At 43.1% G+C, this 23,176-nt stretch overlaps 2 protein-coding genes across 2 annotated transcripts in view; one reads left to right on the forward strand and one right to left on the reverse strand.

The window, feature by feature from the left end:
• Positions 1-23,176, reverse strand: part of PGK1 (phosphoglycerate kinase 1) — a 123,359-nt gene that overhangs the window by 30,926 nt on the left and 69,257 nt on the right. The window lies entirely within an intron of this gene.
• NKAP (NFKB activating protein) lies at positions 322-4,980 on the forward strand. The gene is made up of 9 exons (XM_053473882.1): positions 322-662; positions 1,542-1,622; positions 1,717-1,790; positions 2,636-2,740; positions 3,101-3,149; positions 3,245-3,360; positions 3,679-3,757; positions 4,236-4,385; positions 4,603-4,980. Exons 1-9 carry the CDS (start codon positions 400-402, stop codon positions 4,775-4,777), a joined length of 1,092 nt encoding a protein of 363 aa, XP_053329857.1. The 5' UTR covers positions 322-399; the 3' UTR covers positions 4,778-4,980.

The raw sequence follows: 23,176 nt of genomic DNA on the forward strand, positions 1-23,176 counted from the left end.
TAAAATTGTTGCAAAAATATTAGAATAACTTTTCATGTGTTTTGATTACAGTGTCACATATAGTCCTTGTCTAATCAACCATAACTAGGTCATTTACATGCTCCTTTCATTACAGTTTCCGGGACTTTATTTAGAAGAGAATAAGACTGAACAATGTGTGTCTGCGATGCCCCCTTGGCGGATGTACTGTGCATTCATTTCGCTTTAGAGTTCTACTCTTCCCTTCGTGCTTAACTGTGCCAGTAACAATGATGGCCGCCACGTTTTCAAGTTAGCACGTGATATATACAGGATGTTAGTTTATTACGACAAAAAAGTGCGTCGCTTTCTATGGGTTTCTAGGTATACAACTTCCGGTTAGATTCCTGGTAGATAGTTGAGTAGGGGATGGTGTAAAGCATGCCGCCGGTTCATCGTTCGAGGAGCCGGAGCTCCAGTGCTTCTCCAAGGAGGAAGCGCTACGGGACTGTCAACAGATCTCCAGATAAGCAACCACGGAGATCCAGATCTCGCGAGCGGGCCCCTGCAAATGGTCACCGCCGGAGCCGTTCCAGGGACCGGGTTTCCTCAAGCAGACCTCACCACGTAAAGCAAAGGGATGATTACTACGAGAAGGAAAAAGAGGAGATGCTGAGGCAAAGACAGGAAGCCTTTATCGCGAGGTATGGAGCCATTCCCATGTCTGTGGGGATTGTGCGCTTGTAACTCCTTGGCTCACTCCCTTTAATGGCAGCCAATACTTCAAAATATTATATTCTTCTTCTCCTCCTCCATCTTTCTCCTACACACGTTCTTACCGCACCAGCCATTGTGTTGCTAGGACACACGTACTTCTCATTATGCTGAGTCCCAGCTGTGGTGGCATGCATCTACTTCCGATAGAGCAGCACTTTACATGTGCTGGGCAGGAATATTAAAGCTCAACAAATAATGAAATACGTGGTCATCCTCCCTTTTTGTCTGTTGCGGTAGAATATGAGGGTAAATACGTGTTTTTGAATGAGGGCTGGTTATCTTTGGTAGTCCGTCTTGTTCTGCGTCCTCTTAACTTGATGGTACTGGCTCAGTTTGTGTTTCTTCCTATAATTATTGCTTTATTAAAATTAGAATTTCTCGCTTTCATTTCTACCTTTAGCTAGGAATTTGCGTCTTTTCCTTTTTTAGTGTGCTGGACAGAATTGAGTGTTATGGTGCAGCCACTGAAAGAAACTGCCCTGAGTGTTTCTCAGTGCCTTGTTTTTTGTAGGTAATTCGTTAAGCCCTGCTTTAATTAATAAGTTAATTTCTATTCTGTTATGTAAACAATTTTGTTTTTGTTACTGTAGTGGTACAGTAATTGTGAGAAGACCTGCCTCAATGTGCCAGTAGACATGGCCTGCCGTGTGAGCCATGTTGGTGTGTTGCCATGGTCTTTATCATGTGTCACCTTCTCAAAAATAAATTACTGACCCAGTAAGGTTTTCCTTATACCATATAGTTGGGCAATTTGGTTCTCTAATCTGCTTCCCAATTTAAAAAGAGTTCATTTTTAATTTTTTCAGACGTTTAAATGAGCGAGAGAGGATCGGAGAGCTTGGAGCCCCAGAAGTTTGGGGTCTTTCACCAAAAGTTCCGGAACCTGAGTACGTTCTTCTCCACTTTATCTAGTAATAAACAATTATTGAGCAAAACAACTGTTTTATAACAAGCTATCATTTTCATTCTTCTAAAATGAAGCTCCGATGAACACACTCCTGTGGAAGAGGAGGAAAAAGCCAAACAGAGCAGCAGTTCAGATTCCTCTCTAGAAGGTAAAATGATTGTTTTATGGAAACAGATCTATCAATAGTTAATGTCTAATGGACAGTATTAAAATGTCATTTTAGTTGTTGGAGCTTCACTTTGTAGCTTCATCATTTTAGGAAGATTAATTATGTTATTTTTTCAGAAAGTATTAAATGCATATTAAAGTACTTAAGTATTCTAACATGTATTCTGTATGAGTGGGCCTGTATAGGACACACATTTCAAGAGTCACAAACCATGACTTTGGTTATTTTCTGGAATTACAATTTAAAAAAAAAAAAAAAAAAAAGCACAATGTCACTTGTATAGAGGTGAAGGTTACTTTGGCCATGTAGTTAGCTGCAGTGACTGAAATAAAGCCTGCCTGGAAGCAGCAAGGATTACTATGCAACAAAGCGACTACTAAAAGGTTGGTGAGGCCTGCGTTTTGTGAAGTTTAGACCCTGAGTATTAGGGACATCTATGTTAGTAAGAGTTTAGATGAGCTTTGTTTCTAGGAATTCTGGGATTTATGCTTATGTTACTGGTGGATTATTCAATAAGCAGTGGCTTACCATTAATTCACAAAGTCTGTGCCTTTTAATACCCTAGAGCAGGGGCGTCCAACCTGCGGCCCTCCAGCTGGTGCAGGACTACATCTCCCATCTTCCTCAGCCAGCCCCTGGAGATGTAGTCCTGGAGCAGCTGGAGGGCTGCAGGTTGGATGCCCATGCCCTAGAGGACCGTGTTGTTTGCAAGGACATGGTACATTGTGTGAGTGCAGGATCACACAATGTGTGTGTGTGTGTGTATATATATAAATGTGTATATATGTATATAACACATCAACTCATATTTGTTTATCTTATAGAAAGGAAGAAGAAGAAGAAAAAGAAAAAAAAGAAGAAATCATCCAAAAAGAAGCACAGAAAACACTCAGAAGATAGCGACAGCTCCACCGAGTCAGAAAGCAGTGGTAAGTTATTAGCGCTTGTTCGGCTGTTTGTTTTGTTAATATTAAAGTGACATTTCAGTTGTGTAATAGTTATGTTCTCCTGTATGCCAACCAGTCTGTGTACTTGTTTTTCAAATTTTCTGATCTGTCATAGTTTTAGCATATTGGTACCTGAACTATAAAGAGTCAACTTAGTCCTTCTTACAGAGTCCTTCTTCATAACATATAATAACGTTAAACTAAATGTGGAGTTTATAATTTACGATATACAAATATCTTTCATGAGGTTTACCAGGTATCTGGTGGTTTTTTTCCCCTTTTTTAAATGTAGAAAAATATGTTTTGACCATTTATATCCTAAACATCTCTTTTGTTTTGTAGATGAAGATAGTAAAAAGAAATCAAAGAAAAGGAAGAAAAAGCACAGAAAGTAAGCGACTATTAAATCAGGTTCTTCGCTGTACATTTTATTGATTAAAAGTTGCCAAAACACAACTCATTATCAAAACATTATCTTCATTACAGAAAGAAATCTAAGAAGAAGAAAAGCAAGAAGACGAGAAAAGAAACCAGCGATTCAAGCAGTGAAGAATCCAGTGATGAACAGATGGAGGAAGGGGGAGAATGGGTTGAAAGAAAAAGTATGCATTGGAATTGGGCAACCTTCTTTTGATAAATCTGTGTCTTGAGACAGTTCACTTGGCCAATGCCTGTTGGGGCAATTAACGTGTGGTGTTTTTTTAAAATTCTAAAATGTTGGTTGTCCTAAAGGAACAACCTACTTGCACATCTAAGTGTCATTTTGTGACATGCCTTACTTTGCATGTGGGGTTTTGGGGTCCATGCCAAATAGACTGACTTGCACTTATTTTGTTGGTCTCTTGTACACAAGAATATTTCATCTACACCATACGGTGTACTGTTTTATAGTAAATGTTTTCTGTTTGTGTGCCTCACAGAAATTGACGCAGATGACTCTGGTTTTGTGGGTCCTGAGGCTCCAATTACACACCTATCACAAGATGATAAACCCCTAAAGTAAGTAGCCTATTGATTAGTTTAGGTTATGCATACATCGCAATTGTGGTCAAAGTGGCGTCTGTTGTTATGGTGACTGCACCGCACAGTTTTTTGTTTTTTTTTTGTTTTTTTTTTTATATAATAATAAAACAAAAAATCATTGAAATACATTTTCAAGCTGCTGGATACGTGGTACACGGTAGAACTTTGAGTTTTCTAATAACGTTGCTGTATACACAGGGACCCAAATAAAATCAGCCATGATTCAATGCATATGTTTTGTTCTTACACACTCCTGTTTGTACAAAATCATTGCACCTTCTCCCTGAAGCTGATTTTAATGTTTTTTTCATAATATACCATTGCTCAATACCAATGTATTTACTAGAGCACGCAGTGACGATTCAGACTCTGCTTAAATCATTTGTAAAACAGAACCACCCTTCAATTGTACTTAAGTTACCTGTGTGCGTTAAAACATTTCTCCCTCTTAAAGCTACGGACATGCTCTGTTGCCTGGTGAAGGTGCAGCCATGGCAGAGTATGTGAAGGCTGGAAAGCGCATCCCTAGAAGAGGAGAAATTGGTTTAACCAGTGATGAGATTGCATCATTTGAGAAGTCTGGCTATGTGATGAGTGGTAGCAGGTATGTATTGGATGCCAACCTCTGGCTTTTGAAGTCTTTGATCTAGAATATGGGCAGACTGGTGAATCTCTGTAATACAAGCACATGAATCTTAACATACTTAAACGTAAGTTAGTGAAACATTTTGAAACAAATTCTATATGAGATTTTAAGCAGGACGTTAAATGTGTTTGCACTTTCAAATTTATAAAAAGCTAAATGATGTATTTCTGTTTAGACATCGACGTATGGAGGCTGTGCGTCTGCGTAAGGAGAACCAGATTTATAGCGCAGATGAAAAGAGAGCCTTGGCTTCCTTCAACCAAGAAGAGAGGAGCAAACGGGAAAACAAGATCTTATCCAGCTTCCGGGAGATGGTTTACAGAAAGACCAAAGGGAAGGAAGAAAAATAGGCATTGAGGCATAAATCGGCTTATACATCCTAGTATGGAGCATTGAGTAAGATGATTCTTCTAAGAAAAAAAAAAAATGTACTGATTTGTAATTGGTTTTAGTCGAGTACAAGATTTCATTAAGTAATATGTTGTAAGAATATCTGTTGTTAATACTGTAAATATTTGGTGAAAACAAACTTTTTAATAAATTGCATTATTCATTTTAGTAGTTCTTTATTTTTTGCAAGAAAATACAACACATGGAACAAATTCATGTCACCGTGACAGCCTCAGACATGCAAAACCTGCATGCAACATAATAGAGGAGTCCAAAGCCCTCCCAACGGCAAGCTCCAACAAAACAGACAGCGCAACATGTGTCTAGAATTTTATTGTCCATCCGGTGACCCACTTTTAAAATATATTATACACACATATAATAAAATGGAATAATGTAGAGTGTCAGGATGTAAAAAAAATTGATAAACCTCTTGACATAGCCACTGTGTATATTTGTTCCTTGTTTTTTGGATGCTTACTTTAAGAAGCAGGGGTTTTTGTTTGTATTTTATGAAGAGTGCAGCTAGAAATGCGGGCGCAGTTAAAATGTGATATTGTCCATCATCATAATCTTGCTTTCGATATCTTTCAGCCATCTCTCTCGAAATCTTGTTTGTCCAGGCCTAATGGACGAAATAAGATGAAAATTTACATTAAAATAGTAACAGAGGAGTTTAGTTCTGGAATCTAGGCCATTTCATGCTAATTTACTTTCATTTCTGCAAAATCCTTGGTAAAGACTGAATTGGAGTCCACTGTAAGCCTAAACTGGAAGTTGTAATCGCTGCTTTAGGAGACTGAGCATGAGTCTCTATAAAGATTAAGCACTTACAGAGCGTTGTGGTTTAAAATCCTTGATTTTATTATACATAATGAAGGTGCAGACCCATTGATCTGGCCCTGCAAAATGCATAGAAAAAATATTGCTGGTTTTACCAAGTCTTCTCACCCATTTAATTATCGGCGTCAGCTGTGACCTTTTTGATGGAGACGCTTGGCAGTGGTGGCCCTTCGTAATGAATAGTGGAGTGAAAAATTTGAAACAAAATGTCTTTAGTAAATGAACCCCTTTGCTAGGTGTACACTGGAGATTGTTTCACCATAAAGCTATTAAACCATTCCAGGTCCTATCCCTCTCCATCTTGCTGCCGTCACAGCTATCCCAGTACCTCTACACTAAACCTTTATATGTGAAACCTACCTGTATTTGCTCTGCTACTTCTGCCCCCACATATTCTTCCCTACTCCTATCAAACTCAACCAACATGTGCAAACTAACCATAAACTCCCTCTGGTCTTTAACTGTGCCCTATGGAATGCCCGCTTGGTACTCGCTTGTGTACATGACCTTTTTCTCTCCCATGCCTTTAACCTCCTAGCTCTTACGGAAACCTGGATCTCCTCCCATGACACTACCGCTTCTGCTGCACTCTCCTTCAGCCACACTCCTAGGCCTGATGGCAGAAAGGGTGGTGGTGTAGGCATGCTTCTCTCACCCCACTGCACCTTCCATATATACCAAGCCCTCCTTCTCATTCTGTTCCTTTGAAGATCACACAATCCGTCTTTTCTCTCCACTCTCTTCAAATTGCTGTCATACATCGCCCTCCAGGTCCTACCTCACAGTTCTTTGACCACCTTTCTGTCTGGCTCCCTTTCTTCCTTTCTCCTAATATCCCCTGTCTTAGTCTGGGTGACTTTAACATTCCTTTAGATATATCTAACAACTCTGCTAGCTCCAAACTCCTCTCCCTCACATCCTCTTCTGGTCTCTCTCAATGGACTAATTCCCCTACGCACACTCACTTGATCTGTTTTTCTACATGTTACTACATGTTACCCAGATAATTTAACCGCCAACCATGGCATACAAAAACCACTCGGTTTCTTCAGAAGTGCTGCCGCACGGCTGAACGCTACTTCAGAAAATCAAAATCCAGCGAAGACTTTACTCACTATAAATTTATGCTTCACATCTACAACTCTGCCCGTTCTCTCGCCAAACAGCTCTACTTCTCCACTCTGATGTCCTCCCTTTCTTCCAACCCACGACGCCTTTTTTCTACTTCTACTCCCTTATCTGTCCTTCCACACCCACACCACAAACCTTTCTCACTGCCCAAGATCTTGCTACCCACTTCAAAGAGAAGATCGAGACCATTAGACAAGACCTCTCTTCTTTACAACCCCCTCCTACACCACCACCCATCCCCTACAACCGAAGAAGAGATAGCCACTCTTCTTTCTTCCTCTCACCCAACAACGTGTCCCCTTGACCCCATCCCATCACACCTCACAAAGTCTCTATGTCCAACCATTGGTCCATCACTTACCCACCTATTTAATCTTTCTCTATCATCTGGAACGGTACCATCAGCCTTCAAGCATGCGCTAATCACACTCATTCTAAAACATCCTTCCTCAGATCCTGTCTGTTTGACTAACTACCGCCCTATCTCTCTGCTTCCTTTTACCTCTAAGCTGCTTGAACGGATTGTGTACAATCGCCTTACTAACTTCCTCTCCTCTAATTCTCTCCTTGACCCTCTACATATTGGTTTCAAACCCCTTCACTCTACTGAATCAGCGCTAAGACCTCCAATGTCTCCAATGACTTGCTCTCTGCCATAACTAAAGGTCATTTAGTATTCTAATGCTATTGGATCTCTCTGCTGCTTTTGATACTGTTGATCACCACCTTCTTCTAGACTCACTTGCTTCTACAGGCATTCGAAATACAGCTCTCTCCTGGATCTCCTCATATCTGTCTAACCATTCCTTCTCTGTCAACTTATCTGGCAAGACATCATCACCCCTATCCACTTTCAGTTAGCGTCCCCCAATGTTCAGTCCTTGGCAAACTAATCAACTCATTTGGCCTCCGGTATCATCTATATGCAGATGATACCCAAATCTACGGTCTTCTCCTGATCTCTCTCCATCTCTCATGTCCCGTATTACCAATTGCTTGTCTGCTATTTCTTCATGGATGTCACAACGCTACCTGAAACGTAATCTTTCTAAAACTGAACTTATTATCTTTCCTCCTTCCATCTCCACTCCACTACCTGAATTATCTATCACCATTAAGAACACGACTATCTCTCCTACTAACCAGGCCCAAAGCCTTGGGGTCATCCTTGACTCTAACCTTTCCTTCATCCCTCACATTCAGTCCTTTGCCAGATCCTGCCGCTTGCACCTAAAAAACATCTCTCGCATCCGCCCATTCCTCATCCAAGAATCCACAAAAACTCTGGTTCATTCACTTATCATTTCCCGTCTTGACTACTGCAACACTCTTCTGGTTGGCATTCCACTGTCTCGATTTTCTCCTCTACAGTCTGTCCTTAATGCTGCTGCTAGGCTTATCTTCCTTGCACGTCGCTCCTCTTCTGCTTCCCCACTCTGTGAAACCCTCCACTGGCTCCCTATTACCTTTAGAATTACATTTAAAATCCTGGTACTGACATATAAGGCCATCCATAATACTGTTCCTCCATACATTTCTGACCTCATTAGCAAATACTCTCCTACTCGATCCCTACGTTCTTCCCATGAGCTAAGGCTCTCCTCCTCACTTATCACCTCTTCCTTTTCCCATCTACAAGATTTCACTCGGGCTGTCCCATATCTCTGGAATCTACTCACAAAGAACCTTCAGGATTGACCCTCCCTCCCGACATTCAAGAAACATCTCAAAACCCACTTCTTCAGAGAAGACGCACCATCTTAGCTGCTGGAACGTCCTTGTCATTGATACAACCACCACACTACCTCTCACCCTTTCTCTGTGCCTTATGTTTGTCACCCCATTCCCTCAAGATTGTAAGCTTGCAAGCAGGGCTCTCTCCACCTAATGTATCTGTTTGTCTTAGTCCGTCAATTCTTGTCTTGTCATACCCCTTGAATTTATGTATTGTATTAAGCGCTGCGTAAACTGTTGGTGCTATATAAATAAAATATAATAAAATTAATAATGTGACAGTTTTCCTTTAAATTCTTCAGGACTGTATCAATAACGTTGGTCCTCAAATGAATAAGTGCTTTTGTAAACCCTACTATAATAATTTAGTAAAAATAACCTAACACATAAGACATAAGTAAAACAAATCTAAAACCGAAAAATGTAGTAGTCCTGTTACAGGCTTTCTAGTCAAGGGAACATTATATTACAACATGGATGGACTCCTTTTCAGGTCGACACAGTGTTAATTTCAAACCACACTGATACAGAAACATTATTGCATTATCATATTCATACCTGTACAACACTGTAACAAAAGTGTTAACACTTTTCAATTCAAGCTAATTTTTGGTATCGCTGACAATACACAGCACTCTTATTAGGACTTAAATCACCAAGAGTGAAAAGTGGCAGACAGTGTGTACAGACAGCCGTTTTCTTTAAGGCTCTGCCCAGCGCAGACATGGTTATTATATATTTTTTCTCATTTTATAGCCATCACCTCTGAGAAAATCCATACGTGAAACACGACAGGTGTTTTGTTCCGCAGATAAAAGATTCACCAAAGACTTCATTTAGAACTCTTGCATTTCCATTATATGTATGTAGTGTAGATACTTGTACACATTGTATAATATTTATTACATGTTACTTTATATGTTTTTAACTCTGTCTATCAGATATCTGTAACATTACTCTTATTACAATTTGCATATTTTATCACAAAGGATTAATCGCAGAAACTTGAATGGTGGTTGGGATCTTCAGCGTGAAACCCAAGAACTGATTTAATTATTCCTGTTGGTTTCACAGTCCTTGGTTGGTTTTCGCAGGCCACTTTGCACCATGAACTGTGTGCATTTAAAAAAAAAAAAAAAGTTTTTTACAAGAATATCGTGAAGAATATCGTGAATGTGATCATTCTTTGTTCCACTGAATAAAATGAAACTTTTTCATCTAAAAATTTTGCAGTAGCAAATGTTTTGATTCCCTTAATGTATTTAATTTATTGGGGCCTTTTAACACTTTAGCTGTCTGGCATATTAATACAAATAATGTGATTAAAAAGAATGTTTTATAGTTATTTGCATGGCAAATAGTGTGACTCGGGTATGTATAAGGGGTGCGTGTGGGTATAAGAGCTCGACTGCGAGATAAACTATATGGGGCTGGTCTCCAAATGTTTCCAGGGCTGCTTTTCATTCCCGGTCCGGCCCTGTATTCCGGCATACAACACTGAAGCCATGCCCACCGCCTTCCGCGCTCACTGCACCGGAAAGACAAGGAAGAAGAAGAGCCAAGAGGAAGAACGAAGAGGAGGAAGAAAATTAGCTGTAGCGAGAAAAGTGACAGAGGAAAGGTTGGGGAACATTCAGTGAGAGTGGATTAGTAAGTGTGTGAGAGTGATGGGTGTTATGCTGTAGTTTATGTTGAATTTTTGTGAATGAATGTGAATGAGTGTGTGTCTGATAACATGGATGTGTAGGTGTGGGGGGTAGCATGGCATAAGGAGGCTGTAATCACACTCCTATCATGCCCAGGTCCAGTATGTACAGGCTGCTTGGGCATGATAGGAGTGTGATTGCTGTTAGCAATTCTTTATATATGTACAGGGACATTTTTTTCCTGAGCCAGTCAACTATTGTACAAACACACACGGAAGGGAAGAAGCATTGCAGATCACATAACACAATGTTATTGCCAGACGGTACCAGCAATTGCCAGAAGGTACCAGCCCTCCCATGGTTGATACCATGTGTATCGGCAAAGACCAGCACCAGACACTCTACCAACATACTCATAGACAGGGCCGGACTGGCCCACCGGGATACCGGGAAATTTCCCGGTGGGCCGGCAGGTCCGTGGGCTGGGACCAGGGGCGGGCTGGGACCAGGGGCGGGCTGGGCAGGGGGGCAATTGCCCCCCAGGCTGCCCGAAATCTAATCTGAGCGGCCGCTGGGTGCTGATGCGGCCGGCCGGCGCTACTATAATACTTGCCATATTAAATTTTAAAAATGTATTACAGTATCGCCGGCCGGCCGCATCGGCACCCAGCAGCCGTGTGCGATGGCCGCCTAGTGATGGGAGCAGCGTGAGGGGTGAAAGCTCCGCCCCCTCGCACTGACCTTTCACCCCTCACGCTGCTCCCATCACTATGCGGCCGTCAGATTGCTGGGAATGTAATCTAAACGGCCAATGCGTGCTGATGCCGCCGGCCGGCTCTGCTTTAATACTTTTTTTTTTACTTTATATGGCGAGCCGATCCTGCTTACCATATAAATTAAAAAAGAAGTGTTAAAGTAGCTCCGGCCGGGGGCATCAGCATGCACCGGCCGTTTAGATTACATTCCCAGTAGTCTGATGGCTGCATAGTGATGGGAGCAGCGTGAGGGGTGGAAGCTCCGCCCCCTCGCACTCAGACTACTGCAGCACCGGATGTCAGGTCAGTGACATCCTGTCAGGAGAGAGAAGAGGACAGTGTGTGGCTACCAGAGGACGGAAGTCAAGAGAAGTAGAAGGTGAGTAAAGTAATGTATTTTTTTGTACAAAATGTATAATATTTTTTTGTATGTGTTAAAAACAAAAAAAATCAGCATGTGTGTGTATGTAAGTGTGTCCCCCTTTATGCCACTCTGCCTCCAGAAATGCCTTTTACCCCCCTATATGCCACTCTGTCCCATGACATGCCTTTTAACCCCCTATATGCCAGAGTGGCATATATGGGTATAAGGCATTTCTGGATGCAGAGTGACATATAGGGGATTAAAAGGCATATGATGGGACAGAGTGGCATATAGGGGAACATAAGGCTTTTTTGGAGGCAGAGTGCCCCATGATATGCCTTTTAACCCCCTTTATGCCACTCTGCCTCCAGAAATGCCTTATACCCATACATGCCACTCTGTCCCATGATATGCCTTCTAACCCCCTATGTGCCACTCTGCCATATAGGGGGTTAAAAGGCATATCATGGGACAGAGTGGCATATAGGGGTATAAGGCATTTCTGGATGCAGAGTGACATATAGGAGGTCAAAAGGCATATCTGGAGGTATAGTGGCAAAAAGGGGGTTAAAGGCATATCACGGGGCAGAGGGGCATATAGGAGGGTTGAGGCATATCAGGGAGGCAGAGTGGCATATGGGGTTAAAAGGCATATCATGGGACAGAGTGGCATATAGGGGGGCATAAGGCTTTTCTGGAGGCAGAGTGCCCCATGATATGCCTTTTAACCCCCTTTATGCCACTCTGCCTCCAGAAATGCCTTATACCCCCCTATATGCCACTCTGTCCCATGATATGCCTTTTAACCCCCTATATGGCAGAGTGGCATATAGGAGGTTAGAAGGCATATCATGAGACAGAGTGGCATATAGGGGTATAAGGCATTTCTGGATGCAGAGTGACATAGAGGAGGTCAAAAGGCATATCTGGAGGTATAGTGGCAAAAGGGGGGTTAAAAGGCATATCACGGGGCAGAGTGGCATATAGGAGGGTATAAAGCATATCGGGGAGGCAAAGTGGCATATAGGAGGGCATAAGGCTTTTCTGGAGGCAGAGTGCCCCATGATATGCCTTTTAACCCCCTTTATGCCACTCTGCCTCCAGGAACGCCTTATACCCCCTATATGCCGCTCTGTCCCATGATATGCCTTTTGACCCCTATATGGCAGAGTGGCATACAGGGGGTTAAAAGGCATATCATGGGACAGAGTGGCATATAGGGGGTATAAGGCATTTCTGGAGGCAGAGTGGCATATAGGGGGTTAGAAGGCATATCAGGGGGGCAGAGTGGCAAGCCTGGGGGCAGATGTGCATAACTCGGGGGTAGGTTGGCAAATAAAAGGAAAAAAAAAAACAAACATGTCTCAATCATAGCTTATATTAAATATGAAAAAAATAGTCTACATGAATTAATAAAGAAATAAAAGTTTCTTACCAGAATATCGTGAAGAATAATGTGATCACTGTTTTGTTAAACTGAACTTTTTCATCTAAAATGTTCGCTGTAGCCAGGGCCGGCCGAAGACTTAACGCCGCCTGGGGCGAAGTTTAAAACGCCGCCCCCCCCGCCGATGCCGGGGGGGGCATTTTAAACTTCGCCGACGCCATAATCTACGATTCCCCCCCCCGGTACTTACCTTTAAACAGTCTCCCTGCTCTGCCACGGTGCCGGCTTGTAATGCTGAGGAGAGAGAGAGAGGGGCGCCGCTGCAGAGGAGAGAGAGAGAGGGGCGCCGAGCGGGTAAGCGAAAACCACTCGGTGCCCCTCTCTCTCTCTCCTCTGCTTCAAAAAAAAAAAAAAAAAGCGCTTGGGGCGGCAAAGTGCCGCCCCTTCTAAAGTGCCGCCTGGGGCAATTGCCCCAGTCTGCCCCATTATAGGGCCGGCCCTGGCTGTAGCAAATGTTTTGATCCCATTATGTGTAATGTATTTAATTTATTAGGGCCTTTTAACACTTTTGCTTTCTGGCATTTTAATACAAATAATGAGATAAAAAGAATGGCGAATAGTGTGAGTCGGGTATGTATAAGGGGTGCGTGTGGTTAAAGAGCGCGACCGTGAGATAAACTATATGGGGCTGGTCTCCAAATTTTTCCAGGGCTGCTTTTCAGTCCCAGTCCGGCCCTGCTCATAGATGTAACACATTTTAATTTTCAAGACAGAATACACAGACTCAAAACCTTTAATATGCTTTATTATTTATTATCAACAACCATATGAATTATAACACAGTGCTATACTAAATACTCCAGCGCTGCTGTCATCATCAAGTACTCCCTTTAGATGGCTGAGCGGCGCTGTGCCTTGTGTTTGTGGTTTTTAACTGCACCACTTCGGTATTTATGTCCAGCAGGCACTGATGACATTTTACAAATCTGCTTGATGGCTTCTGCTGTAGGAACTGCAAGAAAGGCCAATGGTTTGGGCTGCACTGGGGCAAGATCTGGTAATCTGGAGTAAATGGTTACAAACTTTTGTGAGAGATCACATACATATAATGTTTGTTTATACCATTCTGTAATAATGTCTTACCTTAAAGAATTTTGTAATTCGTAACCCCTGTACTTCTTTATAAAAATAATATCACGGAATAAGGACAGCAAAAAGTGTCTGAAAGTACAGGTGTGTGGAAGGGGAGATAATATTTGGCTATTTTACCATAAAATTGTTAAACCTATGTCTACAAACAAAGTGACCAAATACTATATATCATTGTGTAAAATGATGGTGCTATTTGAAGCAAATAATAATAATATAACTGAATAAGTAAAGGGCCGATCACAGAAGACTCTGACATTTATAAGACAGATGTCGCCTTTTACAATTATTTTAAAGACATAAGAACAGCTGTGATGCATATTTATGGAGTGGTCAACTAAATGTACAATTACTTGCTCTGGAAAAAGGTTGTCCCTCCTATTGCCTCCTAAGAATCGTATCCAAACAAGACAAAATAATGTATTACATAAAAGGAACAGCACATACTTTGGCACAGCCTGAGGCTCCATCGTTGGAGTAGTCATCCTAATCCCCTGCATAGGCACCATCTGCCGTCGTGGTGGTAATTGCGGCTTGAATGGCAGGTATCTCGGGCATCTACAAATAACAGATAAAGATTTTGAGTTGTGAAAGGGCAAGCGAACTGGGAATCAAACTATTATAAGTGTGGTATTATCCAGCTGCGAAGACAGCGTGAATACATAGTTACTCCATATTAATGCAGTGTCAGTAGAAGAACTGGTGTAATACCCCAATGATATTAGTGAGCATATGACATCATGCTATGCCACAAGCAGCTAAGAAGCTGGGAAAGTGAAATAGCTATACAATGTGAAGATTTGGTTTAGTCTAGTGTTTCACACTTACCTTTTGTTACCTTCACTACACTTACCTTTTGTTCTCTTCATATAGGATTGCACTCCTGCTCATGATTTCTGTGCCACACCTGTTTTTAGTGGGATATACCGTTATCACTGGTGGATGTTTCACTCCAAAACGAGGTGGGATCAGGGCTCTATAGCTATAGAAAGAAACAACCATCAAAGCTAAGAAAACTGTCACTTTTAAGATCTTAAAACAATGTTGAGTCTATTAACTGCTTAACTCCATTCGATCAATCAAGTTAGCATCAGAATTTTAAAACAATATTTACCTAGTAAACTGAGGTCCACGTTTGTCCAAAGGAGCTTCTATCACCAGCCTTTTAACCTCTTAACAACCTTTGCCGGTTCACTTAATGGTCACTTAATGACCTTTGACGGTCCTGAACCGTCAAAAAATTAAATAAGCTTAGAAAGTGATCAACGATCACTTTCTTCGCTTAAACGCCGTTACTGTAATGCCTCGATGTCGAGGCATTCAGCAAGGCCGAGATCGGCATCGAGGGCCATCTCTGGCCCCTCCCCGGGGCGTCAACAGCCGCCATACATTGTATGGCGGCGGACGCCCGTTTTGAAAGCGTTTAGGAGGCGATCAACATTATACAAAATAATGTATTACATAAAAGGAACAGCACATACTTTGGCACAGCCTGAGGCTCCATCGTTGGAGTAGTCATCCTAATCCCCTGCATAGGCACCATCTGCCGTCGTGGTGGTAATTGCGGCTTGAATGGCAGGTATCTCGGGCATCTACAAATAACAGATAAAGATTTTGAGTTGTGAAAGGGCAAGCGAACTGGGAATCAAACTATTATAAGTGTTGTATTATCCAGCTGCGAAGACAGCGTGAATACATAGTTACTCCATATTAATTCAGTGTCAATAGAAGAACTGGTGTAATACCCCAATGATATTAGTGAGCATATGACATCATGCTATGCCACAAGCAGCTAAGAAGCTGGGAAAGTGAAATAGCTATACAATGTGAAGATTTGGTTTAGTCTAGTGTTTCACACTTACCTTTTGTTACCTTCACTACACTTACCTTTTGTTCTCTTCATATAGGATTGCACTCCTGCTCATGATTTCTGTGCCACACCTGTTTTTAGTGGGATATACCGTTATCACTGGTGGATGTTTCACTCCAAAACGAGGTGGGATCAGGGCTCTATAGCTATAGAAAGAAACAACCATCAAAGCTAAGAAAACTGTCACTTTTAAGATCTTAAAACAATGTTGAGTCTATTAACTGCTTAACTCCATTCGATCAATCAAGTTAGCATCAGAATTTTAAAACAATATTTACCTAGTAAACTGAGGTCCACGTTTGTCCAAAGGAGCTTCTATCACCAGCCTTTTAACCTCTTAACAACCTTTGCCGGTTCACTTAATGGTCACTTAATGACCTTTGACGGTCCTGAACCGTCAAAAAATTAAATAAGCTTAGAAAGTGATCAACAATCACTTTCTTCGCTTAAACGCCGTTACTGTAATGCCTCGATGTCGAGGCATTCAGCAAGGCCGAGATCGGCATCGGGGGCCATCTCTGGCCCCTCCCCGGGGCGTCAACAGCCGCCATACATTGTATGGCGGCGGACGCCCGTTTTAAAAGCGTTTAGGAGGCGATCAACATTATACAAAATAATGTATTACATAAAAGGAACAGCACATACTTTGGCACAGCCTGAGGCTCCATCGTTGGAGTAGTCATCCTAATCCCCTGCATAGGCACCATCTGCTGTCGTGGTGGTAATTGCGGCTTGAATGGCAGGTATCTCGGGCATCTACAAATAACAGATAAAGATTTTGAGTTGTGAAAGGGCAAGCGAACTGGGAATCAAACTATTATAAGTGTGGTATTATCCAGCTGCGAAGACAGCGTGAATACATAGTTACTCCATATTAATGCAGTGTCAATAGAAGAACTGGTGTAATACCCCAATGATATTAGTGAGCATATGACATCATGCTATGCCACAAGCAGCTAAGAAGCTGGGAAAGTGAAATAGCTATACAATGTGAAGATTTGGTTTAGTCTAGTGTTTCACACTTACCTTTTGTTACCTTCACTACACTTACCTTTTGTTCTCTTCATATAGGATTGCACTCCTGCTCATGATTTCTGTGCCACACCTGTTTTTAGTGGGATATACCGTTATCACTGGTGGATGTTTCACTCCAAAACGAGGTGGGATCAGGGCTCTATAGCTATAGAAAGAAACAACCATCAAAGCTAAGAAAACTGTCACTTTTAAGATCTTAAAACAATGTTGAGTCTATTAACTGCTTAACTCCATTCGATCAATCAAGTTAGCATCAGAATTTTAAAACAATATTTACCTAGTAAACTGAGGTCCACGTTTGTCCAAAGGAGCTTCTATCACCAGCCTTTTAACCTCTTAACAACCTTTGCCGGTTCACTTAATGGTCACTTAATGACCTTTGACGGTCCTGAACCGTCAAAAAATTAAATAAGCTTAGAAAGTGATCAACGATCACTTTCTTCGCTTAAACGCCGTTACTGTAATGCCTCGATGTCGAGGCATTCAGCAAGGCCGAGATCGGCATCGGGGGCCATCTCTGGCCCCTCCCCGGGGCGTCAACAGCCGCCATACATTGTATGGCGGCGGACGCCCGTTTTAAAAGCGTTTAGGAGGCGATCAACATTATACAAAATAATGTATTACATAAAAGGAACAGCACATACTTTGGCACAGCCTGAGGCTCCATCGTTGGAGTAGTCATCCTAATCCCCTGCATAGGCACCATCTGCCGTCGTGGTGGTAATTGCGGCTTGAATGGCAGGTATCTCGGGCATCTACAAATAACAGATAAAAATTTTGAGTTGTGAAAGGGCAAGCGAACTGGGAATCAAACTATTATAAGTGTGGTATTATCCAGCTGCGAAGACAGCGTGAATACATAGTTACTCCATATTAATGCAGTGTCAATAGAAGAACTGGTGTAATACCCCAATGATATTAGTGAGCATATGACATCATGCTATGCCACAAGCAGCTAAGAAGCTGGGAAAGTGAAATAGCTATACAATGTGAAGATTTGGTTTAGTCTAGTGTTTCACACTTACCTTTTGTTACCTTCACTACACTTACCTTTTGTTCTCTTCATATAGGATTGCACTCCTGCTCATGATTTCTGTGCCACACCTGTTTTTAGTGGGATATACCGTTATCACTGGTGGATGTTTCACTCCAAAACGAGGTGGGATCAGGGCTCTATAGCTATAGAAAGAAACAACCATCAAAGCTAAGAAAACTGTCACTTTTAAGATCTTAAAACAATGTTGAGTCTATTAACTGCTTAACTCCATTCGATCAATCAAGTTAGCATCAGAATTTTAAAACAATATTTACCTAGTAAACTGAGGTCCACGTTTGTCCAAAGGAGCTTCTATCACCAGCCTTTTAACCTCTTAACAACCTTTGCCGGTTCACTTAATGGTCACTTAATGACCTTTGACGGTCCTGAACCGTCAAAAAATTAAATAAGCTTAGAAAGTGATCAACGATCACTTTCTTCGCTTAAACACCGTTACTGTAATGCCTCGATGTCGAGGCATTCAGCAAGGCCGAGATCGGCATCGGGGGCCATCTCTGGCCCCTCCCCGGGGCGTCAACAGCCGCCATACATTGTATGGCGGCGGACGCCCGTTTTAAAAGCGTTTAGGAGGCGATCAACATTATACAAAATAATGTATTACATAAAAGGAACAGCACATACTTTGGCACAGCCTGAGGCTCCATCGTTGGAGTAGTCATCCTAATCCCCTGCATAGGCACCATCTGCCGTCGTGGTGGTAATTGCGGCTTGAATGGCAGGTATCTCGGGCATCTACAAATAACAGATAAAGATTTTGAGTTGTGAAAGGGCAAGCGAACTGGGAATCAAACTATTATAAGTGTGGTATTATCCAGCTGCGAAGACAGCGTGAATACATAGTTACTCCATATTAATGCAGTGTCAATAGAAGAACTGGTGTAATACCCCAATGATATTAGTGAGCATATGACATCATGCTATGCCACAAGCAGCTAAGAAGCTGGGAAAGTGAAATAGCTATACAATGTGAAGATTTGGTTTAGTCTAGTGTTTCACACTTACCTTTTGTTACCTTCACTACACTTACCTTTTGTTCTCTTCATATAGGATTGCACTCCTGCTCATGATTTCTGTGCCACACCTGTTTTTAGTGGGATATACCGTTATCACTGGTGGATGTTTCACTCCAAAACGAGGTGGGATCAGGGCTCTATAGCTATAGAAAGAAACAACCATCAAAGCTAAGAAAACTGTCACTTTTAAGATCTTAAAACAATGTTGAGTCTATTAACTGCTTAACTCCATTCGATCAATCAAGTTAGCATCAGAATTTTAAAACAATATTTACCTAGTAAACTGAGGTCCACGTTTGTCCAAAGGAGCTTCTATCACCAGCCTTTTAACCTCTTAACAACCTTTGCCGGTTCACTTAATGGTCACTTAATGACCTTTGACGGTCCTGAACCGTCAAAAAATTAAATAAGCTTAGAAAGTGATCAACGATCACTTTCTTCGCTTAAACGCCGTTACTGTAATGCCTCGATGTCGAGGCATTCAGCAAGGCCGAGATCGGCATCGGGGGCCATCTCTGGCCCCTCCCCGGGGCGTCAACAGCCGCCATACATTGTATGGCGGCGGACGCCCGTTTTAAAAGGGTTTAGGAGGCGATCAACGATCGCCTCCTAAACTTTAATGGTGTCGCTGGAATGCCTCGATCAGGAGGCATCCAGCGACACCAAACACTTACCTTGGGATGGACTGTGACTGCTCCGGAGAGCGGTCACAGCCGCAGCTGCCGGTGTTCTTCGCCATCAGCAAGATGACGGCGGCCCGGGAAAAAAACAATAAAGATGAAAGAGTTCGCTAGACGGTCTCCAGACCCTCTAGAGAACTCTGGCTCCACTTCCAGGTTGAATACAGGTCAATGGAGCCCAGCTTTCTAATCACAATGTGATTAGTAAAATATTCAAAAAATAATAAAAAATTTAAAAAAAATGGGGAAAAAAAATGTGCTAACATTTAAAAATAATTATGCAGTGATGTCACTAGATGAACCATCCAGTACCAGCAAAATGTGTAAAAAAATATAAATAAAGTATTTAAAAAATAAAATAAAATAAAAAAATAAAGTTTATTATTTTGAGCAAGTGCTAAAATTTCTCAAAAATCTCAACAAAGAGTTAAAATAAAAGCACTTCAAATACCCAAGGGGTGTCTAATATAAAAAAAATGGCTGATGGGGTAAATTAGAGTGGCCGAGCTCAAAGATAGGGCATAGGTACAGACTAACCAAAATGGAGAAAAAAAGCGCACTTCCCAAATGTGGCATTTTAAATCTCAAACAACACGACAAACCCATGCATGTCGGGTATCACTGCGCTCAGGAGATGTTCCTGAACACACATTGGGGTGTTGTTTGACAGTGACATATACCAGAACCTGTATATCTATAACTAAAGTACAATTTGTGTGAAAAAAAAAATTACTATTACAAAGTTTGACAAAGTGTGGTTGTATAATTGGTGCATGGAAAGGGTTAAAATAACAGCATTTGGAATACCCTGGGGTGTCTAGTTTTCAAAAATATATGGTTTGACGGGGTTAAATTGAGTTAACCGGCTTCAAAGATATTCCAAAGAGGAGATGGAGGCAGAATGACCAAATGACCACCTGAATTACGCATGCCCCAAAAGTAGCCTTTTACCAGCCAAACAATCTGACAAACCCATGCATGTGGGGTATTGCTGTACTCAGGAGATGTTCCTGAACACATATTGGGGGGTTGTTTGACAGTGACATATACCAGAACCTGTATATTTATAACTAAAGTACAATTTGTGTGAAAAAAAAAAAATTACTATTACAAAGTTTGACAAAGTGTGGTTGTATAACTGTTGCATGGAAAGGGTTAAAATAACAGCATTTGGAATACCCTGGGGTGTCTAGTTTTCAAAAATATATGGTTTGAATGGGTTAAATTGAGTTAACTGGCTTCAAAGATGTTCCAAAGAGGAGATGGAGGCAGACTGACCAGATTTGTTAAAAAAGGTTTGGAAATCATAAAACGCTGCTTGTACTTATTGCCCTATAACTTACAAAAAACAGCAAAAAAAACATAAAAACATTGGGTATTTCTAAACTCAGGACAAGTAGTAGAATCTATTTAACTAGTTTTTTTACTTGCTTTTTTAGGTGAGTAAAAGATTTTTCAAATAAAAGTCATAAAATTTGTTTTTTTTTTATTTTTCACCATGTTTTTTTAATTTGTTTTATAGTAAATAAGATGATACGATCAAAATAATGATATCTGAAGAAAGCCCATCTTGTCCTGAAAAAAACAATATATAACTTATGTGGGTACACTAAATGGGTGAGGAGAAAATTACAGCTGAACACAAGCACCACAAAAGTATTAAAACAGCCTCGGTCCCACAGGGTACAAAAAGAAAAAACGAGCCCGGTCCTTAAGGGGTTAAACATTTGCCCTTCATCTTTAAATGTCAGCTTTGCCTTTTTTGCCTTATACAGCGTCAGACGTCTCTGGGGATTTGGATCTAGGGTCAAGCCGCTAATTTGGAGCCAAACAAATAGTATTAGATAATATTGAACAAAAAAAAAGACATGTTTTCTTTAAAATCTATATTATGTGTTTGGGGACGATTTGGCATCAGAGAGAGAACCCATGCGTAGCACATTCACAGCATACAAGATTTAAACAGCTTTCATAAGAGAGGACACAGGGGGCAACGTGTGGCCAGAGGAGCAGCGCAGCTTAGCGGAACAGGCCTTGACAGAGCTAGGAGGAGGGCTTGTGTTATGCCCCTAGGTTTGGGGTTGGTTGCAGGGTTTAGTAGGTGGGGCCTTTCTGGTGCTATAAATGGGCGGACATTTTAGATAACTGTCACTTTTAATTTGAGCCACTTACCTGCTTTTGTTCTTCTTTGGGCATTATCAGGTTTGGGGTTCTTCTCTCTTTTTGTTTTGTAGGATGGATGCTGACGTCGGAGCATTGCTGGAGGGGATCAGAGTGGCTGCCATGGAGAAGGGAGCTGGATGGCTGCAGGAACGCCTTGGCCCTCTGCTGGCTGAAGTTGGAACGGCGTCAAGGGAATCGGCCCGGCCTGTGCGGCAGTCCAGACCTCCACAGCGGCTGAGTCCTGAGGCGGCGCGTGGAGGACGTCGCCGGGAGCAGCGGCAGAGCGGTGATCGGATCGGCGGGAGGAGGGGTAGTGGAGCGGCATCGGCGGCGGCGGTGACCCGGGATCGGCGCCGGACACGTGGCGCGGCGGCTGAAGAGGTTCTTCAGCGGCGGAGCGGTGAGGAGGCTGCGGCAGGGAGCCTTTGCAGGACCAGGAGCAGAGCGGGGAGCAGCAGTGAGCACGCGGCAGGCCGGGATGGCGCTGTTGGGACGGCTGAGGATGCGGCTGAACCACGTGGTGAGCAGGAGGGTGCGGGCTCGGGTCCACTAAGTGGCGGGCGAAGGGCAGCGGGCCTTCCCAACGCGGAGGGTGCAGCTTTGAGAAGCACGGGGATAGCAGCGGGCCCTGTCCCTCGGGGGGGGCGCTGTTGAGCAGTTCGGACGGCTGGCTGAGCGTGGTGGGAGTGATGCAGCGGGCTCCCGGGCGGCAGGGGGTGCTGTTGGTGGGGTGGAGCGGCAACAGACGGGCAGGCATAGCGTGCACGGGCTGAGGAGCACGGCCCACGAGGGGTCTGGAGAAAGGCGGATGGGCCGTTCGGGCCGGGCTTACAGAGGCAGATCACGGTCGCAGGAGAGCAGCAGCGTGCGATCCAGGGATCGCTCCAGGGGGAGTCGTTGCCGGGTGAGGCGAAGCAGGAGGGACGGAGATTCGGTTTCGGCCCGCAGGAGTGTGGGTGAAGGGTTCAGCCGGTCCAGGTCTCTCAGCAGGAGCCCACGGAGGGGGGATGCCAGGTACCGTCGCGGGCGGTCCGGGAGCAGGGAGGGCAGACGTTCCAGGAGGATGGTTGAGCGAGAGGTCTGGCCCAGGTTGTCTTCTTCTCCCCGCAGGCGTGGAGGTCGTTCATCTCAGGATCGTGGGAGTCGGCATCGCTCAATGGACCGGAGTGTGGCAGCCGTGCCAGGGACATCTGAGGCTGGCAGAGGTTTAGATGCGGCCGTGCCTGGGACATCTTCGGCTGGCAGCGGTCTGGATACGGCCCAGAGGCCTTCTGCGGCTGAGGGTTCAGGTGGTGAGTTGTCATCAGGGGCGCAAGCGCAGCAGTTATTGCAGGGTTTGAAGGGCTTGTTAGAGTCGTGGGTGCGGGTGGATGTTCAGGCCCCCCGGGTAGATCAAGTGTGGGCTCCTGGGGGGGTGAATTCGTCGGGTTCAGGTGTTGTGGGGTCAGTGCCGGAGGTGGCAGTAGTGGGGACCGGCGGTGTTAGTAGTGAGGTGTCGTGTGATGTGGGGGCTGCGGTAGTGAGTGAGCGGG

This window comes from Spea bombifrons, chromosome 8 (genome assembly GCF_027358695.1).
Source record: "Spea bombifrons isolate aSpeBom1 chromosome 8, aSpeBom1.2.pri, whole genome shotgun sequence".
Taxonomy (NCBI): domain Eukaryota; kingdom Metazoa; phylum Chordata; class Amphibia; order Anura; family Pelobatidae; genus Spea; species Spea bombifrons.